The sequence below is a fragment of the Schistocerca nitens genome, chromosome 1 (genome assembly GCF_023898315.1).
Source record: "Schistocerca nitens isolate TAMUIC-IGC-003100 chromosome 1, iqSchNite1.1, whole genome shotgun sequence".
Classification (NCBI taxonomy): Eukaryota; Metazoa; Arthropoda; class Insecta; order Orthoptera; family Acrididae; genus Schistocerca; species Schistocerca nitens.
Window position 1 is genome coordinate 415,718,995 of NC_064614.1, and position 23,531 is coordinate 415,742,525.

The 23,531-nt window shown below is 43.4% G+C and overlaps 1 protein-coding gene across 5 annotated transcripts in view; it reads left to right on the top strand.

Moving 5' to 3' along the window:
• Positions 1–23,531, top strand: part of LOC126249890 (beta-glucuronidase-like) — a 469,370-nt gene that overhangs the window by 426,731 nt on the left and 19,108 nt on the right. For all 5 annotated transcript variants that reach the window (XM_049951515.1, XM_049951516.1, XM_049951514.1 and 2 more), the window contains 2 exons: positions 9,803–9,887; positions 14,803–14,979. In XM_049951515.1, the coding sequence (XP_049807472.1) occupies positions 9,803–9,887; positions 14,803–14,979 (262 nt within the window). The remainder of the gene's footprint in view (positions 1–9,802; positions 9,888–14,802; positions 14,980–23,531) is intronic.

Sequence of the window (23,531 nt, forward strand, 5' to 3'; positions counted from 1 at the left end):
GGCCCCGGGAGTAGACAACATTCCATTAGAACTACTGATGGCCTTGGGAGAGCCAGTCCTGACGAAACTCTACCATCTGGTGAGCAAGATGTATGAAACAGACGAAATACCCTCAGACTTCAAGAAGAATATAATAATGCCAATCCCAAAGAAAGAAGGTGCTGACAAATGTGAAAATTACCGAACTATCAGTTTAATAAGTCACGGCTGCAAAATACTAACGCGGATTCTTTACAGACGAATGGAAAAACTAGCAGAAGCCGACCACAGGGAAGATCAGTTTGGATTCCGTAGAAATGTTGGAACACGTGAGACAATACTGACCCTACGACTTATCTTAGAAGCTAGATTAAGAAAAGGCAAACCTACGTTTCTAGCATTTGTAAACTTGGAGAAAGCTTTTGACAATGTTGATTGGAATACGCTCTTTCAAATTCTGAAGGTGGCAGGGGTAAAATACAGGGAGCGAAAGGCTATTCACAATTTGTACAGAAACCAGATGGCAGTTATAAGAGTCGAGAGACATGAAAGGGAAGCAGTGGTTGCGATGGGAGTGAGACAGGGTTGTAGTCTCTCCCCGATGTTATTCAATCTGTATATCGAGCAAGCAGTGAAGGAAACAAAAGAAAAATTCGGAGTAGGTATTAAAATCCATGGAGAAGAAATAAAAACTTTGAGGTTCGCCGATGACATTGTAATTCTATCAGAGACAGCAAAGGACTTGGAAGAGCAGTTGAACGGAATGGATGGTGTCTTGAAGGGAGGATATAAGATGAACATCAAGAAAAGCAAAACGAGGATAATGGAATGTAGTCGAATTAAGTCGGGTGATGTTGAGGGTATTAGATTAGGAAATGAGACACTTAAAGTAGTAAAGGAGTTTTGCTATTTGGGGAGCAAAATAACTGATGATGGTCGAAGTAGAGAGGATATAAAATGTAGACTGGCAATGGCAAGGAAAGCGTTTTTCAAGAAGAGAAATTTGTTAACATCGAGTATAGATTTAAGTGTCAGGAAGTCATTTCTGAAAGTATTTGTATGGAGTGTAGCCATGTATGGAAGTGAAACATGGACGATAAAGAGTTTGGACAAGAAGAGAATGGAAGCTTTCGAAATGTGGTGCTACAGAAGAATGCTGAAGATTAGATGGGTAGATCACATAACTAATGAGGAAGTATTGAATAGGATTGGGGAGAAGAGGAGTTTGTGGCACAACTTGACAAGAAGAAGGGACCGGTTGGTAGGACATGTGTTGAGGCATGAAGGGATCACCAATTTAGTATTGGAGGGCAGTGTGGAGGGTAAAAATCGTAGAGGTAGACCAAGAGATGAATGCACTAAGCAAATTCAGAAGGATGTAGGTTGCAGTAGGTACTGGGAGGTGAAGAAGCTTGCACAGGATAGAGTAGCATGGAGAGCTGCATCAAACCAGTCTCAGGACTGAAGACCACAACAACAACAATAAGAAGAAGTGTAGCATGCGGTAACATACAGGGTGTTTATATAAATTAGCCACAAAAGCTAATATTTAATTGCGGAAAGGGCAAATAACTTACAGAATTGTTTGATACAGCGCTGAATGTGGTATACATTAAAGTTTATTCCCACCTAACACTGTTAGTTCCCGACGATCCTGCTAGGTAGATGCGCGAGTGTGTTATTCCAGCAGTCATCATGGCGTCGTATAACAGTGCAGAGTGTGTGCTGTGTTTATGGCTTCATGAATCCAACTCCGCTCCTACAGTTCAGAGACAGTTCCGGACTAAATATGACAAGCCACGACCTCAGAAAAAAAACTGTTATTGGTATAATCGTTTCACCAAAACTGGCTGTGTGTAACATAGGACGCCAGGTCGGGGTCAGCCAACAGTCTCTGACGAAGCAAGTGAACAAGTGCGGCAGCCTTACATTCGTAGTCCGGGTAAATTGACATGTGTCATCTTAGAATTGAATACGCCTAGTGTTACTGTGTGGAAGGTATTATGGAAGCGCCTGTCATTCAAGCCCTATAAATTGGAGGTGTTACAAGTTTTCAGAGAAAATGACAAAGAAAAACGAAATGAGTTTTGTGTACAAATGTTCAACATAATACAAACTGAAGATCATTTTTCTAATAAAATTGTGTTCGTTGACAGAGACACCTTCCATACCTGCGGTAAAGTGAATCGGTATAATCTTCGAATACGAGGGGAGCACAAACTGCGTCACAAAATCGAACTTGTACGGGTCTCACTAAGGCAAATATTTTTTGCGCTGTACTCTGTAACAAAATTTACGGTCCTTTCTTTTTTGACGAGTCAATTGTCACTGACCTTTCTTACCTGGACGTGCTTGAACATTTTCTAATGCCTCAGTTACAACAGAATATGGATTCAGAATTTATTTTCGAGCAAGGGGCTCGCTACCTCATTGTCATCGTGAAGTTCGTCACGTATCTCCGTAGGAATAAGCCGACTTGGATTGAACATAGTCAAACAATACCCTGATCTCCACGATCACCTGGTTTAACCCAAACAGATATACAGGGTGTTTCAAAAATGACCGGTATATTTGAAACGGCAATAAAAACTAAACGAGCAGCGATAGAAATACACCGTTTGTTGCAATATGCTTGGGACAACAGTACATTTTCAGGCAGACAAACTTTCGAAATTACAGTAGTTACAATTTTCAACAACAGATGGCGCTGCGGTCTGGGAAACTCTATAGTACGATATTTTCCACATATCCACCATGCGTAGCAATAATATGGCGTAGTCTCTGAATGAAATTACCCGAAACCTTTGACAACGTGTCTGGCGGAATGGCTTCACATGCAGATGAGATGTACTGCTTCAGCTGTTCAATTGTTTCTGGATTCTGGCGGTACACCTGGTCTTTCAAGTGTCCCCACAGAAAGAAGTCACAGGGGCTCATGTCTGGCGAATAGGGAGGCCAATCCACGCCGCCTCCTGTATGTTTCGGATAGCCCAAAGCAATCACACGATCATCGAAATATTCATTCATAGAAATTAAAGACGTCGGCCGTGCGATGTGGCCGGGCACCATCTTGCATAAACCACGAGGTGTTCGCAGTGTCGTCTAAGGCAGTTTGTACCGCCACAAATTCACGAAGAATGTCCAGATAGCGTGATGCAATAATCGTTTCGGATCTGAAAAATGGGCCAATGATTCCTTTGGAAGAAATGGCGGCCCAGACCAGTACTTTTTGAGGATGCAGGGACGATGGGACTGCAACATGGGGCTTTTCGGTTCCCCATATGCGCCAGTTCTGTTTATTGACGAAGCCGTCCAGGTAAAAATAAGCTTCGTCAGTAAACCAAATGCTGCCCACATGCATATCGCCGTCATCAATCCTGTGCACTATATCGTTAGCGAATGTCTCTCGTGCAGCAATGGTAGCGGCGCTGAGGGGTTGCCGCGTTTGAATTTTGTATGGATAGAGGTGTAAACTCTGGCGCATGAGACGATACGTGGACGTTGGCGTCATTTCGACCGCAGCTGCAACACGGCGAACGGAAACCCGAGGCCGCTGTTGGATCACCTGCTGCACTAGCTGCGCGTTGCCCTCTGTGGTTGCCGTACGCGGTCGCCCTACCTTTCCAGCACGTTCATCCGTCACGTTCCCAGTCCGTTGAAATTTTTCAAACAGATCCTTTATTGTATCGCTTTTCGGTCCTTTGGTTATATTAAACCTCCGTTGAAAACTTCGTCTTGTTGCAACAACACTGTGTTCTAGGCGGTGGAATTCCAACACCAGAAAAATCCTCTGTTCTAAGGAATAAACCATGTTGTCTACAGCACACTTGCACGTTGTGAACAGCACACGCTTACAGCAGAAAGACGACGTACAGAATGGCGCACCCACAGACTGCGTTGTCTTCTATATCTTTCACATCACTTGCAGCGCCATCTGTTGTTGAAAATTGTAACTACTGTAATTTCGAAAGTTTGTCCACCTGAAAATGTACTGTTGTCCTAAGCATATTGCAACAAACGGTGTATTTCTATCGCTGCTCGTTTAGTTTTTATTGCCGTTTCAAATATACCGGTCATTTTTGAAACACCCTGTATGTGTATGGGGTTGCATTAAAGACAGTGTGTTTGTTACTCCTTTCCCGCAAAACGTCCACGAGCTGCGACAATGGATAACTCTAGCAGTTGCTATCATACATCAACACTTGCTTCATAGGATTTGGCAGGAAGCTGATTACACGTGGGAGATTTATTGTGTTACAAAACCTTACCATACTGATCAATTGTAAATAAATCTTGAAGATACACTGCATTCACTGCTGCATCAAACATTTCTCTACGTTAATTACCGTTTTCACAATTAATTGTTACTTGCACAATTAATTTGTAAACACACTGTGATAACATGTTCCACTACAACACCTTTCTCTCCATTCTTCCTCTTCCATAAAGTAAATCTTTCTTTAGCAGGAGGATTGGTTCGAGCGTTACAGTAGTTAACTAAGTGCTGTTCTGTTGGGTGGTGATACATCCTTTATATGATAATACAATTCTGGTCATTAAAACTGCAACAGCAGGAAGGATAGTAAATAGGAAAATTTTACTTCTTGTGCGTATACAGTATATTAGAAAAAATACACAGTTAAATTTCTTGGTGCATTGGGATATACAGGGTGCCAAATTTAGTACACAGAGCTGCCACCTGACTGCAGCAATGGTACTGACCCAGTTGGGGGCGGAGTTGAGCTGAACTTGGATGACAGATATGGTTATGTCACTGCAAGCTGCTTAAGTTCTATGCCAAAGTTCATCAATGTTAGTAGGTGGAGAATGGTGGCGCTCAAATCTCTCGGAAAAATGTGATAAAATGTTTTCACTGGGTGAGATAGCTGCAGAACGTGGTGGTCAGGATAATAGTTGAACACCCTCTGTAAATAGGAAGGTCAGGACAGTATAGACACCACTCGGTCTTGTGTTACCGTGTTGAAAGACCTCGGAAACAGAGTAAAGCCACCGGCCTTAGCACGACATGAATGTAATGCCCGCTGTACAAATTACCAGCTGCTTGTATCAGAGTAGAACGTGTTGTGCGCCCAGTGGCACACCATACCATGACGCCACCAACGTACGTTCTCCCTTGAGCCTCAGCATATGAATATGGCCATTGTGATGATACACACAGAAGCGGGGTTAATCTGAAAAGACAGCATGGTGACACACCTGTGTCCAGCGTTGCTGGGCCCACGACTGCTGTCGGCGCAACTCTGTCTGCTGCCGCCGGCCGAAGTGGCCGTGCGGTTAAAGGCGCTGCAGTCTGGAACCGCTACGGCCGCAGGTTCGAATCCTGCCTCGGGCATGGATGTTTGTGAAGTCCTTAGGTTAGTTAGGGGACTAATGACCTCAGAAGTTGAGTCCCATAGTGCTCAGAGCCATTTGAACCTTTTTTTTTTTTTTTTTTTTTGTCTGCTGCCCTATCAAGGCAACAAGCTGCAACAACCGTCAGCGTGTTGGCAATCGGCGCTCCTCCAGACGCCGTCGCACTGTCCCTGTAGATAGCCGGCCGAAGTGGCCGTGCGGTTAAAGGCGCTGCAGTCTGGAACCGCAAGACCGCTACGGTCGCAGGTTCGAATCCTGCCTCGGGCATGGATGTTTGTGATGTCCTTAGGTTAGTTAGGTTTAACTAGTTCTAAGTTCTAGGGGACTAATGACCTCAGCAGTTGAGTCCCATAGTGCTCAGAGCCATTTTTTTGTCCCTGTAGATAGTTCCTTGACACAAGCCCATTTCTTGACTCAAAGTACATGAAGTGGCTACACTTGTGCTGTCGACTTAAAAATAAATGCGCTCTCTGCCGCTAGTCACATGGGGTCTTTGAAATCCTGCAAGGCATTGAGAATGGCCGCCCTAAATCTATCGATTCCTTATTCGAGTAACAGTCATGATAATCTGCATAGCTCACGATATTACTGCTGTCGAATTCCGACGTGTGCTGGTAGATGTTTCTTTTTCTTACACAAGGCATGACATGATCTTCTCTCAAACAAACAACATCCAAACGCGATTTCAAAACCAGAAGCCAAACCTGCCGGAGCATCTTTCCTTTTATATAGAACGTTAATGTAGGTACGCCTACCTACTTCGCATAGCTGCGATAAAATACCAGCCATTTGTATATCAAAACATGTAGTATTCTGTGTCAGTTTGATCTTTTTTGCATGCCACCTTCATGGCGTTGCAATTTTAATGGCCAGTATAAAGGTGCGCAACTGTCTAGCAATATGTGTAACAATAAACGGAGAAAAATAGCTGCGAAATTCGAAAAGCTGCAAAAAAAAATCTACTTTTTTAAACTATGGAGGTGACATTATTGTTGTGTGAAAGTGGAAGACTGATAAATAAAAACAAAGGTGTCAACAAAATTCAAGTAGCAAAGATAGTATTCTCGAGGAGAGCGATAGGTTTCTTGTCTGAGATTTGCAAGACTACCCTTGAGAATCCTGAACTGCAATCTCTAAGAAGGGAGAGACATAACAGGTCGACCCCAGAAACACACGACATAAACTTAATGGCATGAGAGCAGGTAGATAACTAATCCCAGCATGAAAGATAGGGACTGATTATCGCTAAGGGCGAAAGAATTCTGACAAAAAGCCCTATGACCTACAGAGAATCGAACCCTGGACCTGTGGATTGATAGTATGGCAGTTACCTAATTCTCCATTGAGCCAGCAACTGACACTAGAACGTACTACAGTTACTTCAAGACACCTCATTCTTCGTCTTTGCTCTTTGCCTTTGGCCTTCAGTTGGCCCGGAAATTACACTTTCGTGTATCAGGTACTCCGAAAATATTGTACATATAATACAAGGTTATGCAAAAGAGGTGATATGGTCTTTCTTAATTGATGTAAATTGTTTAAATAGCAAACGCCGTGGGTTTTTACATGTCAGTAATGAACTGTATGAGAGTTCACTAGATTCTCTGGGAAGGACTGATAAAAGCCGTCGGACATCTACAGAATGCTACAGAATACGTACAGAGAGGACACTGACAAGAGCAATGAGCTCTGGTGCCTAACAGCGCAGTGAGAGAGCAACTGTCACCACTGACACGAATCGTCAGCGACTGGAAGAGCTGATTGGCGCAGACACACGTGTCGGAAGGAATGAGCGTGCTACGAATCAGAACTCGCGTGAAAATAGCGCACAGAAGATACATTGTAAACTATGCAAAAATGAGAATGGAAATGTGCTGCGATTTTCCGGAAGCGTTCGAAGTCAACAATCAATTGTTATCCGGTTTGGTGACAATAAGTGAAACTTGGCGTATTTTAGTACTCTTAATTCATAAACGGACACCAGTGAATGCTGTCACGCCATTTAAAGCGGCCATCAGGAAGTCTTGCTGATTGTACTTCTGAATGAAAATGGCGGTATTTTCCTATATTTTCTGGAATTTGGCCAATTGTCAAAATCGAGCGTCACAGTGATACAATTCAGAAAGTATGAGGACCCATTAGGAAGAAGAGGCTGCACAAAATTTTAAACAGATTGAAATTAAATCGATAATGGGTGACGACACAACACTTTCGCAGTATAGCAAGTGATTGACATACGGGATTTGTCTGTGGTCGCCCATCCACACTCCAGACTAGATATCACACCTTCCTGCCCGTTTGCTTCTGTGAAGGAAAGTCTTCGGGGCAACGAAATGATGCCACACGTGATATGAAAGCAACGATACGACAGTGCTCACATGACCATCTTCAGAAAAGAAAATGCATCTCTCTGAACAGGAACTATATTGAGTAGCAGCTGTATCTAGAGAAAGTCATTCCACCTAGGCGTCTACTTCGAACCGCCTGAATCTTCTAATAATGACTTTACCGCCTCTTTTACGTTACTGTAGCTACAGTCCTTTTATTTCGTAAATGAATTTAGTTTTAGCTTCATTTCTGAAACGTTTGGTCATTCCTTGCTGTTACAGTCGACAAACCCGTAAATGATTTCTCCAGTGTTTTTATTTCAACAGTGCCTGTCTTCGGATCGAAAAATAGTCTTGACTGTTCAGAATTATCGTCCATACAACGTTGTCGGTAAGATTGAAGTCTGTCACATCTGTTTTGGTCTGTAGTGGAAGATTTATTTCCTTTAATCGCTTTTCTAATTAATTACAGCTGCTGGCTCTCGTATTATTTCCTTCACAGAATCTGCATTCTATGTTAGTCTCCCCCATCCCCTTTCTAAAAAAAAAATACATCCATAACTTTGATAAATTACTCATCTCTCTGCTTGTTAAGTGCCATAATCTGTTGTTAAGCATTTCACCTTCTCTGGATTTCCGCAATATGTGGCGTTAAGCGCAAGTTGAAATTTGCTATTTGTCTGGCTTCTGAATTTAACTATCCATGTTCTCATCGTTCGCAGATGACTTGATCTGGGGAAAGGGGGAGGTGGTGGTTTAGGAACAGCTGGAGGCTTGGGAACAGACTGTGAGACAGTATGGAATTAAGTATAATGTAAAAAAATGAGAGATCCTGATTACTGCTGGAAAGAGACCAACTAGCGGAATAAGGATTAGAGGTGAACAATTGAAGACGTTAGAGAGAGTTAAGTACTTGGACAGAGTGAAACAGGAAAACAGAAGAAATAAGATGGCGAGCAGACGAATGAGGCAGACAGACAGAAACGTTTCTGCGCACTGTTAGGAGCCTGGTTTGGAACAAAGACGTCCTTCAAAAACAGAAAAGAAGTAAATGTAGAGTTACTACATCCCAGTACTGACCTATGCATCTGAAACATGGGAAATGAAGAAAAGAGACGTAAGCAGATTACAGGCATGTGAAATAAAATCCCTCAAAAGGAGGGTAGGAGTAACAGTGACAGAGAGGACAAAGAGTGAAAGCGTAAGGGAGAAGATCAGGATAGACATATCAGGGCTAAGATGGTATGGGCACTTAAAGAGAATAGAAAAAAGAGGGTTCCCAAGGAGATACATGAAATGGAGAAGCGAAGAAAACGACCAAAAGGGTACACCAAAGCATAGATGGCTGAATGATGTGGAGGAGTTTGTTGAATAAAGAAACGATCAATGGACCAGAGTGTACACACAAAGATGGTGGGAAAACAGGACTAGATGGCGAGGCTTATGTTCCATACAGACCAACCCTGGAGCTTTAAAATGTTCACGATGTTGTTAGTAATGCTGATTTGTTGATGATCCATGTTCTCGTTGTGTATCCCCTTATATATTAAAGAAAAATGTACATGGTCTATGTCTGGAACCTTTCCATATCAAGTATTCTTTTTATCATTGTATTCGCACTGTTAAATCGTAATGTTATATGGCCATCTACTTCACTGTAACAAGATTGTCATCATATGCTGCACCTCAAACTGAGGCATGAAAAACTTCGCTATCATAAGATTATGGAAGACAGCTTGTATTTAACACACACACACACACACACACACACACACACACACATACATACACACACAGAACTTGAATACCAGATCCCGTCCAGGCATCTTGATTTAAAGTTTCTTAGCTTTCTTAAATCACTTCAGGCTAATGTATTGATGTTTCCGCCAACAGTGTTGCAGACTGACTATGTAGACTTTCGCGGCGTATTAGTTTATCAGTTTGATAATGTTGGAGACTATCGCTTCTCCTAACCGTTTTCTTCTGAGCTAGTTTTAGGCACTTGGCACGTACATATCGACTGCACGTTAAAGCTGACCTGCCGTTCAAGTATCGTACGCCTTTGCTGTGTACGACACGGAAGAGCGCCGTTCACCCAGCATGCGGCCCGCTGTCTGTTGCAGGGAGATCGTGCAGCACGTGAAGAGCCTGGACCCCTCGCGGCCGACCACCATGGCCATCGCCAGGGGATTCAGCGAGGACAGGGCTGTAAGTATTTGTCTACTGAAATTTACGTTTCCTTAAACTTTGAAAACTATGGGTTTGTCTAGAATGAGATTTTCACTCTGCAGCGGAGTGTGCGCTGATATGAAACTTCCTGGCAGATTAAAACTGTGTGTCACACAGTTTTAATCTGCCAGGAAGTTTCATATCAGCGCACACAGTTTTAATCTGCCAGGAAGTTTCATATCAGCGCACACTCCGCTGCAGAGTGAAAATCTCATTCTGGAAACATCCCGCAGGCTGTGGCTAAGCCATGTCTCCGCAATATCCTTTCTTTCAGGAGTGCTAGTTCTGCAAGATTCGCAGGAGAGCTTCTGTAAAGTTTGGAAGGTAGGAGACGAGGTACTGGCAGAAGTAAAGCTGTGAGTACCGGGCGTGAGTCGTGCTTCGGTAGCTCAGTTGGTAGAGCACTTGCCCGCGAAAGGCAAAGGTCCCGAGTTCGAGTCTCGGTCGGGCACACAGTTTTAATCTGCCAGGAAGTTTTATGGGTTTGTCTTTCTATATATCGACCAAACAGAATTTGCCAAATTTAAATCTGACATAGTTTGATGAATAAGATACTCTATTTTTTCCGTGTACATAAATTACGATATTATCCTTGAAGCAAACTTACACATGAGGTACATAGATAACTAGAAAAGCCATCAAACAGGTCCTCATATATGTTGATGATAACATGGCAACCACAAAGCTCCGTGTCCGCCGAGTAAAGCGCTATTGGTGCGTCTGTCATTTTTGTGTGAAACCTTGAATTTTTTAAAAACAGATACCATCAGTTATTATCTTACAACCCACGTACTACCGACAGTGTGTATCGCCATTGTACTAGCCACCATAGCATTCAGTTCGATTTTTGATCAGTTAAACCTCCTCCACGTACAGCACCCACGCTACCCTCCGTCTCCCCCCCCCCCCCTCTCTCTCTCTCTCTCTCTCTCTCTCTCTCTCTCTCTCTCTCTCTCACACACACACACACACACACACACACACACACACACACACACACACGATAGAATGGCGAGTAGGTAGTAGAGAATTACGCGTAGATAGCCACAGATGTATAGAATTCGTAGCAGTGTAGCTTTGGCAAATAAGCAAAACAAACAAAAATTGTCCAAGTAATATTTTAACCCGCTGATTGTCTTTGGATGAAGTAATACTAACGCAAACGGTCAAATTTACTTCATCAATTGACAAATGTTACCGTTTGGACAACTGTAATGGATTCGGCCCTGTTGCAACCAAAATAAACGAACATTTCTATAAAGAAATTAAGCATGTCTCGGTAATTTTCCATGAATATGATGTCAATACTTGACTTTAATAGGCTGGTGTAACAAGCATACTGGCGGCAATGAATGTCAGCGTTATTCCATCTACTAACTGGACCCTTATGCTAAGAAATTGTTTAGAATCACCTTAATTTCGCTCTTACGATCTTACTGTCAGATCGTTGTTTCGTTGTTGAGGTTCACGAAAGACGGGGGGATCTCCATTATGTTACTTGATCATTCCACCTGAACGGCAAGACAAAACCGGTAAACTAGCAACATAGGCCAAGTCGTTTGCTTTACCCGCAGACCCGTGACCGACAGAGTCCTTAGACGACAATACACTGTGAATGAATACATCAATGAAAAATGACGTACATCTACCGCAAGGGGAGGAGGGAAGTGAGGGGAACACCCTTCCCCCCCCCCCCTCACTCCAATCTGGAGTACTAAGATTTTATTCATATATTCAGTGAATAACCACAATTTTTCCGGGATCTAGGAAGTTTTTGTGTAGTTTTTGTGGCATAACATGTCTCGAAACTGAACAACTCACATGAACAATTGCGATTTTAGAGTCTTGTCTTCCCCTGGAGAAATGTTTGCGGATGCCCATGATAGGAATGGCTCTTCTAATTCGGTCTATGGTGTACAATTACTACATCATCACGTGTCATAACGTTACTGATTCATGTTCTACTACGCACATTATTGCACTGCTCATGTAGTTTCGTAGAGTTGAAGGTCGTGTTACTGAAGCGCAAGACTGTTTGTTATCCTGCTGATTAGACAGCCAGAAATTCAACTATGTAGATATGCATGGGTCATACAGGGCAACTGGCTCATAAATAATCTCCGGTAGTGACCACCAACGTTCTGTGATATAGTTTTGAAAGATACTGATGGTCAATAACTCTGAAAATCACCGTAACACGTTCGTGATTTGCTGTTGTGACCTACAAAAGCTCCTCCTTCAGTTACGATAGCCAGAAAAAATGTTCGGCATTGATTTGGTCATACTAGCCTGAACCTGCAGTCATTTATTTTGGTATTTGTCACCATGGACGTCCATAAAAATCTATAAAAAATGAATGAGTTTAAAATTGTTGCTATGTTACTGAGGCACATAGTTTGAAGACGTATCACTCACCAAGAATTAATTTTTACGGGAGATAAATGAAGCTGACTGTATTACTGTATTCCAGATCTGTGATAGATATCCGCTCAATATTTATTATAGATTCACATGAATAGTTAGCATAGACCTATGCTAATTGTAAGTACAACTTTTTATAACAATATAATTGTTGGTGTCGCCTGTTGTGTTTCAGTGATGTAAAATATTGTTCTCATTACTTTTTTACTTTATTAAATCTAAAAAAATTACAAGTTTCGAAATAAAGGTATAAAATATTCTCAGATATTCGAATGATTCAGAAAATTAAAAAGTGATAGAAAAATAACATGAGAATAGCAGCAATAATCCTCAAGGGTATTAGAACATAACCAGTTATAAAGTGCTGTTTGTTAGCACTCCTCAAACTTGGAAGATGAGGCAATAAAAACTTTGTCATCTACAGGCTGTCGGACAAATACAAACTCTGGGGCAGAAAAAAGACCAGATAAAAATGTCCATTTTTTTATAGTGAAAATTCAAAATCAGGCCATTAAATGCCAAAATCTACAGCTGATGTCTGCTATAAAACTAATTTTGTGATAATATCGATACAAATCAGTCAGGTGATGCATACATTTAATTCTCGATGTTGTTGAAATATTATGGAGACAGTATTACATTTGACAGTTGTGTACATGTTAAGTCGGACTGCCTTGAACATTTCACGAATGCAGTTGAGATTCATTCGGTAAGTATTCCGTTCAACCACTGCTGGATATTTTTGCCAGGAACCAAATGTGGTATAAGGTCTCACGAATGGTAATAGACGCGAGGTTGTATCACAACGCACTTCCAGACAAGTAGACCCTCATGTCATCCAACGCATACAATTTATCGTAGCATCAATGAGATAAGGGATCCGTAACGACTTCGAAGAACACAGTATTTCTAGGATTTCTCATCAGTGGAAATCTGCGTTTTAGCAAAATAACAGACATTTCTAAAGATTACTGACATTTCTAAAATGAATAAAAATCCAGAGGTCCAGATTGCAGTGAGAGGCAAATGGGACCTCTAGCTTTCTCTTGCAGCTACCTGTGTTCGTTTCAAGTGAGTTTCCCAATGATTAATGTAAACTTAATGGTTTTCTTTTTTTATTTTTTGTAAAATTTGCTCACAGGAGCTGGTTTTGCATCACTTCAAGAAATATTCATTTGCAGCCTGAACCGTTTACGTCTTCATATCTAGAGAACGAATTATGAGTACACTATCTGATCAAAGATATTCGGACACTTACTATTGGACATTAACGTGAGGTGTGTCCACCTTTTGCCTTTATATTGGCTTGAACTCTTCTAGGGATCCTTTTAATGAGGTGTCTATATCTGTGGAGGAGTAGCAATCCATTCTTCCTTTAGAGCTGAAACCAGTGAAGTTAGTGGTGTTGGAGGCTGAGGTATGGAGCGAATTCTACGTTCTGACATCCCAAAGACGTTATGTTGGACTCACGTCTGGACTACGAGCACACCAGTCCCTGCGAGGTCTGTTATTTTCCACAAACCATCGCCTCATAGATGCTACTTCATGGCAAGGTGCACTATCAGGCTGATACCAACAATCATCATTGTCGAACTGTGCGTCTACTATACGCAGTACACTTCTTATCCTCCCACACTTAGCGTTTTCTTAACCGTAGTAAGAGGATCATAAGCGAACTGTGAAAAATATCAGCTCCTACGTACTTCACTGTTGGCACTACAGGTTATGGCAGGTTTAGCATGCATTCGCCAAACCCAAACCCTTTCATCCGATTGCCAAGGGGTATAGCGTGATTCATTGTTCCAAATCAATCGTTCCCAATCATTCACAGTCCACTGGCGTCGCTCTTCACGCCACTTCAAGAGTCGCTTCGCATTGACAGCGGAATATGTGGCTTATGGTGAGCTGCTCCACCATTGTACCCCATTCTTCACAGTTACTGTGATAGCTGGACTGCTGACACCACTTCGTAACTCACGGGTGATGCTTTCCACTGATTTCACGAGAGTTTTTTAAAACCACCCTTCACAGTGCTCGATGATCCATGTTCTTCAGTACAGGTCTGCCTGGTCTAGTTATAGTTTTGGTCATTCTTTCATGTTTCCACTTCACAATCTCATCAACAACAGTGCACATGGTCGGTTTTAGGAGGGTTGAAACGTCCTTGATTGATTTGTTACTCAGGTGACACTCGATGGCTGGTCCATGTTCGAAGTCACTGAGCTTTCTTGACTGTTCCATTCCGCTGTTACTGCTTCTCTACTGACTACACAGTACTCCTCGCCTTCTTTTATGCTGGCGGTTCCGCCGCCTCGTGACACCTAGTGGTCAATTTTGCATTACATAGCGGCGTCCGTAGTTTTTGGTCAGATAGTGTATTTTTATGACTTGCAGCTGTATGCTGATTGACGTCTACTGTGTGACTACTGACATTTCCGGCGTTAAAATCAGTGGACTATGTCTGTGTTTGCAGGCACCGTTCATCGACATCATCGCGTTCAACCGTTACAACGCGTGGTACAGCAACGGCGGCCTCACGGAGACCATCGTGCCGCGCGTCGTGGCCGAAGCGGAGGGCTGGTACGCCAGGTTCGGCAAACCCGTCTTCGTCACCGAGTACGGCGCCGACACGCTCGAGGGCCTGCACCTGGTGAGTGAGCCCGTAACCACAGTACAGAACTTCATTTCTCACGGTGGCACTGCCACTAGTGACAGAGCAGGCAGTACTGAAGTCAGTTGGTAAGTGTTAGTGTTGCAACGCTCAATGTTTGACCGCCCACGATTCGCCTGTTGACGGGGGGACCGAGCCGCTCGTGTCCGGCCCCACACCACACCACACGACTCGGCTCGGTAACGTACTCGCCCCATGTCTGTTGTCCGAATTCCGGACACGCGGATAACCGAGCATGACCGGTCACCGCTCACGTCTCGCCTCGCCCTGGATTGCTGCACTGTACTGTACAAATACAACCTCCCCCTCCCTCCCTCCCTCCCTCCCTCCCTCCCTCCCTCCCTCCCTCCCTCCCTCCCTCCCTCCCTCCCTCCCTCCCTCCCTCACTCACTCACTCACTCACTCACTCACTCACTCACTCACTCACTCACTCACTCACTCACTCACTCACTCACTCACTCACTCACTCACTCACTCACTCACTCACTCACTCACTCACTCACTCACTCACTCACTCACTCACTCACTCACTCACTCACTCACTCACTCACTCACTCACTCACTCACTCACTCACTCACTCACTCACTCACTCACTCACTCACTCACTCACTCACTCACTCACTCACTCACTCACTCACTCACTCACTCACTCACTCACTCACTCACTCACTCACTCACTCACTCACTCACTCACAGTATTTATCTCTGTCTCTCTCTCTCTCTCTCTCTTTTAATACAAAAGTAACGTTTCCAAGAACGGGTACGTGACACAGCTAAATTCATAAAGCACTTGGAAAGTAAAATGATATTTCAATACAATCGCGGATAGAAGACGAGTCTCATTTCCAGACAGAAGATATATTTTTCCTTTCATTAATAGAAACATTAAATAAGTGTTGTCCCTGTAATCTAGAAGACAACCATCTTCATAAAGAAAGCATACAAAGAACATTAAACATTTACAGACGTAACTTGTCATACTTTTCACTTGTTTGCAACAGAAACTAAATTATAGTTATTGTTGATCAGCAGTAAATCACTAACGCATTCCGGATTTAATTGGCTGCGGCGATTTGTTAGTAACATGCCTGCTTTACTAAAGCATCTTTCACTAGGTGCGCTTATTGTTGGGATACATAAAATACGTCTTGCAACTGCAGCCAGGCCTGGCAGATCTGTTTCATGTCTGCTCCACCACTTTAAGATGTCATCATCATCTCCGGAGTGCATTAAAATGTAGAGATCTACTTCATCTGCTGCGGATGATCTGTTGTTCCTCCATTCCTTGAAACGTTCTCTCTTTCTGGATGGTGATGACACAGTACTTGAAGGATCTATGATGATAAACAAGAGAGACAAGTAATACAGAACTGATGTGGAAATCATCGAAACTTTCCCCTAAAAACGACGTATTTTACTTTAATGAAATATTATACGAATTATTACATTCCCGTTTCTCTATAATACACTATCCACTAACTATACAACGATTATGTTAATGATTGCATGTTGTACCTGCGTAAGTTGCGCACATTTGTCGCACATTGCTAAGAATTTCCTGCTTTTCATTTATTTCAAGCATATTAAGATCACGAAAAAATGGCCAAAGAAACGTAACAATTTTATGTCAGGAAGTGATCACAATCTTCTCGCAAACGAATGTCAAGGCTCGATTTTTAATCCTTTGTACCTCCTGTTAAAAAATACATATCTGTTAGTACACATAAATTACGCTAGTTAATTATAAATCTTTCGCGTATCATATGAAACAGTGCTTTTAACTGCAGTAATTACTCACCTGACAGTCAGTGTCATTGACACTGGAAATTTGTTGCAGTTTGTGAAACCAAAGAACAACTAACTGGATTGTCGGTTCTTTTTCGCCTTCTAATTCATGTGTGGCCTCTTTAAATGGTCTCAGAAAATGCGCAATTTTTCCTGCAAGCTCGTTATCATATGCTTGCACTCTGTAAGCGGAGTCCTTTTCCGTCACAAAGCAGCAACTTCGTTATACTGAGTGTGTAAGGATTCCAGCATAGTGTATAAGCTGTTCCAGTGTGTGCAGACCTGTTTCAATGATGATTTCAAAGACGAGTAGAGGTCACTTTTCTTAAAGGACCTTACAATGCATTTTGCATTATTTACTGTTGATGCGACGTTCGGGGCATGATTTTTTAAGAAGTTATCTTCATCGAAAATATGGCTAAGTGCTGTGTTTATACAATGAGTAGCACAAGGAAAACTTTCGTGATTTTCCAAAGCCTTTATTACATTGGCACCCTGGTCGGAGACAAAAAGGAAACTGTGCAACATGTTCGGCGAAATGTACCAATCAGCCATCCTCTCTTCAATTTCTTTCGTGATATTTACTCCCGTCTTATTAACGTCCGGGAATTTTGTTGTAAATAAAACATTGTTCACAAGAGACCAATCTGTGTTAATGTAATGTGTTGTAAGCGTCAAATAGTGCACCTGATTATGCGAATCAGTCCACATATCAACTGTCGCATAACATGTTTTATTAATAACTTCCGCAATAACAGAAGGCATTATGCAGTTTCGTATTGCATCAGCAGGTTCTTTGATATGTCGGCCTATGGTAGAGGGATATGGCATGACATCTGCCACGTAAACTTCTCCATAATACGCACCTAGATGTATTAATTCTTGGCCTAGTTCTCTGAAACCTTCACCGGAAACAGCATTAAAAGGTCACACATCTTCAGCACACATTGCAACCCACTTTACTGTAATACTATTTTTTATTACTTCCGGTACCCGTGAAGAAGCTGTATCTTTGTGAGGTTTCTTGCAACTGTGTTTCTTTTGAATGACTGGTTCCCGACTAGAAACGCAATAATGTGGAGCAGTTTATGCACGATACGTACCCAGTAGACGCACTGTTTTCGTCTACAACCAACAGAAATGTACTCCATACTTGGCTTTTTAGACCTTCCCGTTTCTTCAATGTGTAAACATTGGTTTGAATCTTAGGTCTTACTGCACTGGCTTCCTCACACTGCGTGATTACGGAGAGAGACACGCCACAAATGAGAAGCTCGTACTGGCTGCAGTCTCACACGGATAATGACAGGTGTAATGTGTTTGAAGTTACGTGCTACGGCTTCTATGCTCGGTCAATAGAACCAGTGCTGGCAGCCTATCCAGTCAGGGTGTGCACACTCCATCTCGTATTTTGTGCTCGCTTACTCGGTCATGCAGGACTCTCGTAAGTGTGGCTTCTATATACCGTCCGCTTGATGAGAAAATGATAGTGTAGAACCCGCGTAAATTACGTGGCACAGTAATGCATTATCGTAGAGGGCGCTAGGCCTTGTCATCCCTTTGTTCCGAAGGGCGGCTGATGCAATTGACTATCGCCTGCCGCCCTACGCAGTAGGAATTGCTGTTATCGCTGAAACATCCGGTTTTCGGTTACACTTTTTTTTTTTTTTGTCAACCCCAGTTCAACTTGACTATTCAAATCGCTCATAATAATAATAACGAGTTTCTGAAATAACCGCTTTTCGGTTTTTTATTGCGGTTTTTTCGTGTAATGAACGTAGATATCGAACACAGATTGGAAAAATTCGGCTTCAGTTTTAAGATACATGGGACAAAAATATTAAATAAAATAGGCAAATAAAATAAAACTTAGCCAGCCCGCCCTTCGCTATTTTTCTCCAAAAATAGTAATGGTTGAACCCTACAAAAAAATCACAATTATTCTCCTACCGACTCAAATTTTTTAAAACTCTTTTCAAAAATCATGTTGTAATCAAGGCTCGTACCAATATTCAGGCATTACTGATTGTCAGTGGCAAAGAGTGAAAACTGTGGTTGGATAACTATATTTTTCGTGTTAATTTGTACGTTTTCAAAGGCTACAAGTAGATAAAGGTATATTATGCAGACACAGACAGCAGATGAGCTACTTTCTATTCTTACTGTAAACTATGCAACTATGAATGAATTGTTTTGTACTGCTTATATGATGTCGCAATTTTGTTGTAGTTCCACCCATTTTGAGTCTGTTGAAGCAAATGGAGCATTGTACGTCATTGATACCGCAGTTCGTTTCAGATTAGGCATGGTGCTGCTCTATAATGCAACTGATGTCCGACGTCGACAGTGAGAAACTGCCATATAGACCAGATGGGACAAGTCATGCACATTGCATGTGCGAGCGTACCGTCTAATAGGCCATGCGACACGGTATTATTGTCGCAGAATGCTGTTCCAATTCTTATGACATGTGCTTGTTAATCGTTTCTGTCGGCACTGTAATTAAAATAGCCCTGATCGTATTCTTCCATTTTCTGTGATAAAGCAATATACCAAAACAATGGAAATTTTGCGAATAAAAATTACTCGTTTATTAAAAAAGGCCGGCCGCGGTGGTCTAGCGGTTCTGGCGCTGCAGTCCGGAACCGCGGGACTGCTACGGTCGCAGGTTCGAATCCTGCCTCGGACATGGGTGTGTGTGATGTCCTTAGGTTAGTTAGGTTTCAGTAGTTCTAAGTTCTAGGGGACTTACGACCCAAGATGTTGAGTCCCATAGTGCTCAGAGCCATTTTTTTATTAAAAAAGTTTATTTAAAAACAAATTTTAGCACTGCTGTTTTTGCTAATTGATATTTCGGATTTTTACCTATTTATTAGTTAAAAAAACCACCTGTTCTAATAGAGACTAAACAAATACCGAAGAATGCCGATTTCTCAGATCCAAAAACCGGTACTGGTTTAAAAATATTGGTTCTTCTCATCCCTGCTGCGCACTTCGAGCGTTCTCGTTGCTCTTTCCTTACTACAAGGCCGCCCTGAAAAGAAATGCCTCCGCATTTTTCATTCTATTCTCAGTATCGATTGAGACATTGAGATATGGATCGGATATTGCATGTCATGCATATTATTCGGCCAACTTTCACGCTTTACTGACTTAACTTGCAGTCTTCTGTCGCTAGAGCGCTCCGAGCTGTAGCGTGTAACGTGGCACGGCGTAACGTAGCGGAGTCGTTGCGTGAGAAACAGCGTACTGTAGTAGAGTTTATAACCGCAGAAAACCTGCCTCCAATTGAAATCCATAGAACAATGAAAGCTGTGTACGGTGGTGATTGTATCAGCATCAGTAACGTGCAACGTTGGGCTCCTAGAGTTCGTAATGAAGGAAATGGTGGTGCAAACCTTTAAGTTCGTGACACAGCTTCGAGTGACAGCATGCGGGAGCCGACGATCTTTGTAATCAGTTTGATGAACTCACAAGAGAAAATCGTTGGATTGCAGAGACGGAGCTCGCAGGTAAGAGTGGCATATCACGAGAGCGTGTATAGGCCAACATTGCAGAACTGCAGTACGGAAAACTACGTGCACGGTGGAAGCCTCAAATGCTCTCCCCCCTTGACTTGAAACGGAGGAGACTGGACAGCCGGCCGCGGTGGTCTCGCGGTTCTAGGCGCGCAGTCCGGAACCGTGCGACTGCTACGGTCGCAGGTTCGAATCCTTCCTCGGGCATGTATGTTTGTGATGTCTTTAGGTTAGTTAGGTTTAAGTAGTTCTAAGTTCTAGGGGACTAATGACCACAGCAGTTGAGTCCCATAGTGCTCAGAGCCATTTGAACCATTTTTGAGACTGGACATGTGTCAACAATGTCAAGATTACTTAACAACAATGTGACAGGTGACGAAAGAGAACGCCACAAATGGAACATGCTCTCCTTCAGCACGACAGTGCCAGACAACACACGAGCACTGCGACCTCTGCAACATCCCAACGCCTTGGGCTCAGTGTCATCAATCATCCTCATTATTGTGCTCCCAGCTCTTTTGTGGGTATGTGTGTTGCGCTCACAGGTCCACTAGCTATTGCAGTCTTCCTTCTTTTTCAAGCTACTTTACTTTGCCTTCCTTCTTTCTCCCTCCCTTTGCCTCTTCCTTTCCCTCTCTTGGTGCTCTTATTTATGCCGGCCAGGCTGCCCTGACTTCGTTTCGTCTTGCAGTTTTGGTTTGTTTGCTTTTGCTCTCCTTTTCGGCTTTTCTTTTTTAATCCCCTTTAGCGGTTTGATCTCGATCTCTAAATTTGAAATCTATAGTGAGAGCCAAGTAGGGAAGAACTCCCTCCCTAGTGTCCTTGGCGTGTGTTCCTCCCCCCTCCTCCTCTCCCTTTTCCTTTTCCCCCTTCCCCTTTCCCCTTCCTCAAATGGTTCAAATGGCTCTGAGCAGTATGGGACTTAACTTCTGAGGTCATCAGTCCCCTAGAACTTATAACTACTTAAACCTAACTAACCTAAGGACATCACACACATCCATGCCCGAGGCAGGATTCGAACCTACGACCGTAGTGGTCGCACGTTTTCAGACTGTAGCGCTTAGAACCGCTCGGCCACTCCGGCCGGCCTTCCCCTTCCTCCCTGCCATAGTCCTTTCGCCTCCTTCCTTTTGCCTCCGCCCTTAAGGCGAACCGTTGACCTGAATGGGTGGTACTATGGAGGCCCTTTGGCACATGAAACTTGTTAAATTCTCTGCCCGCTCGTCCGCGTCCGGGTCTCTTCCAAGGAATAGTTCTAAGTTCCTGTTTCTGCCTTCCCAGCGTTTCCACCCTTGGCTAGTGCTTGGGAGGAAGGGCCAGGCCTGCAAGCTTGAAACAAAGTCCTTTCCACTGGTCTGTACCAGGACTGATGGGGAGACTTTTGTTGCCACCAAATCTTTTGGAAACGTTGAGGACAAGTTCGGTGAAGCTAAGTCCTTAAGCAAGACGAAATCTGGCACCCTCCTTATAAAGACAACTTGTGCTAGCACCACAGCCGGCCTCCATCTGTGCAAGTGACCATTTAGAAGACATCTCAGCGAATATCATTCCTCAGAGGTCTCTCAGTATGACATCGGGTGTAATTTTCCATAGGGACCATCTCCTCCCGCCCAATGAGGAGCTTAGGGCTGATCTGGAACGACGTGGCGTCCATTTCGTCCAATGTGTCCCGAGAAGCCCTAAGGAAAATTTTCTAGACACTGGCGCTTTCATCTTGGCCTTTGAGGGGGATACCCTACCCAAAAAGGTCAAGGTGATGGTATACAGATGCGACGTCAAACCATTCATTCCACCTCCCATGCATTGCTTCCGTTGCCTCACGTTCAGCCACATGCCCTCGCAATGTGATTCCACTCCCATCTGTGGTCACTGTGGCCACTCTCTTCATGTGGGGAGCCCTTGCACAACACTGCCTAACTGAACAAGGTGCTCTGGTCTACATTCTATCCACTCACTAAAATTTCCAGCGTATACAAAGGAAAAAAAGAGTCCAGAAAATACAGATCCTCGACCATCTCAGCTATTTTGAGGCCCAGAAGTAGTTTGACAGACTTCACCTTGTGAATCTCTCATCTACCCTTGCATCAACTACATCTTCCCCTCCTCCCCCCTCCTCCTTAACCCCACCCTGCCCCCCTTACCTTCCCCATGGCGGCTCTCATCCTTTCCCCGCAAGGAACTACTCCTTATCCTCTTCTCTGGCTCCTGATGGGGATGGGGGCTCCCTTTCAGAACCTCCCTCCCCGCGTTTTCAAGATTGGAAGCTTGCAGCCTTGAGTCAGATGAGAGACCCATGCTCAGAGGGCCCAAAGCCACACTCTCTCTGTTCGATCCAGACATTGATGCCACCTATTTCCTTGCTGATAAAACGTCCTCCCTCCCTCTGAGGGAGAAGGAGAAGAAGAAGAAGAAGAAGAAGAAGTGCAAGTCAAAGTATAAGGCTTTCCTGACATCTTGAGGGGGCTTCACCCCCTTGGTCTCACTCTGAAACATACCAAGTTTTTATGGGTCTCACCCTTTCCTCAACAGTGACGACCACTGACATGGTGGCATGATTCCCAATTGGCTTTTTATGTCTAACCTGGACTCTCGCCACATGATAATCCAGTGGAATTGCAATGGTTATTACTGCCACCTACTGGAAATACAACGACTTGTCTCCTCGTATTCTGAGTTGTCTTGCTCTTCACGAAACGCACTTCTGTGATCACTCTCCAATGTTTCGTGGTTATTGGGCGTTCTGTCAGAACTGTGCTGGCCCTGAGAGAGCAGCTGGAGGAGTCTGCACTTTGGTTCACACCTATGTCATTAGTGACTGGATAGCCTTTCAAACCAACCTGGAAGCAATAGAGGCACAAGTGCGAATGACCCCAGCAATCACTATTTACAATGTCTATCTCTATCCAGGTAGGCCACTTCCTTATGTTGAACTGCCTACCTTAACATAGCAACTCCCTCCCCTCCCCCCCCCCCCATCTTCTCCTTGGAGACTTCAATGCACACCACCCCCTGCGAGGCAGTGTCATTTCGACTGGCCGGAGTCCTCCAGTTGACTAACTTCTTACAGACTTTGGTTTGTCTCTCCCCAATGATGGTTCTCCTACCCACTTCAGTGCCCCTCATAGCACCTTTTCTGCTGTCGATCTCACGATTTCCTCCCTTGTTCTCTTGGTTTCACTACATTGATCACCCCATGATGATCTTTGTCACGATGACCACCTTCCGTA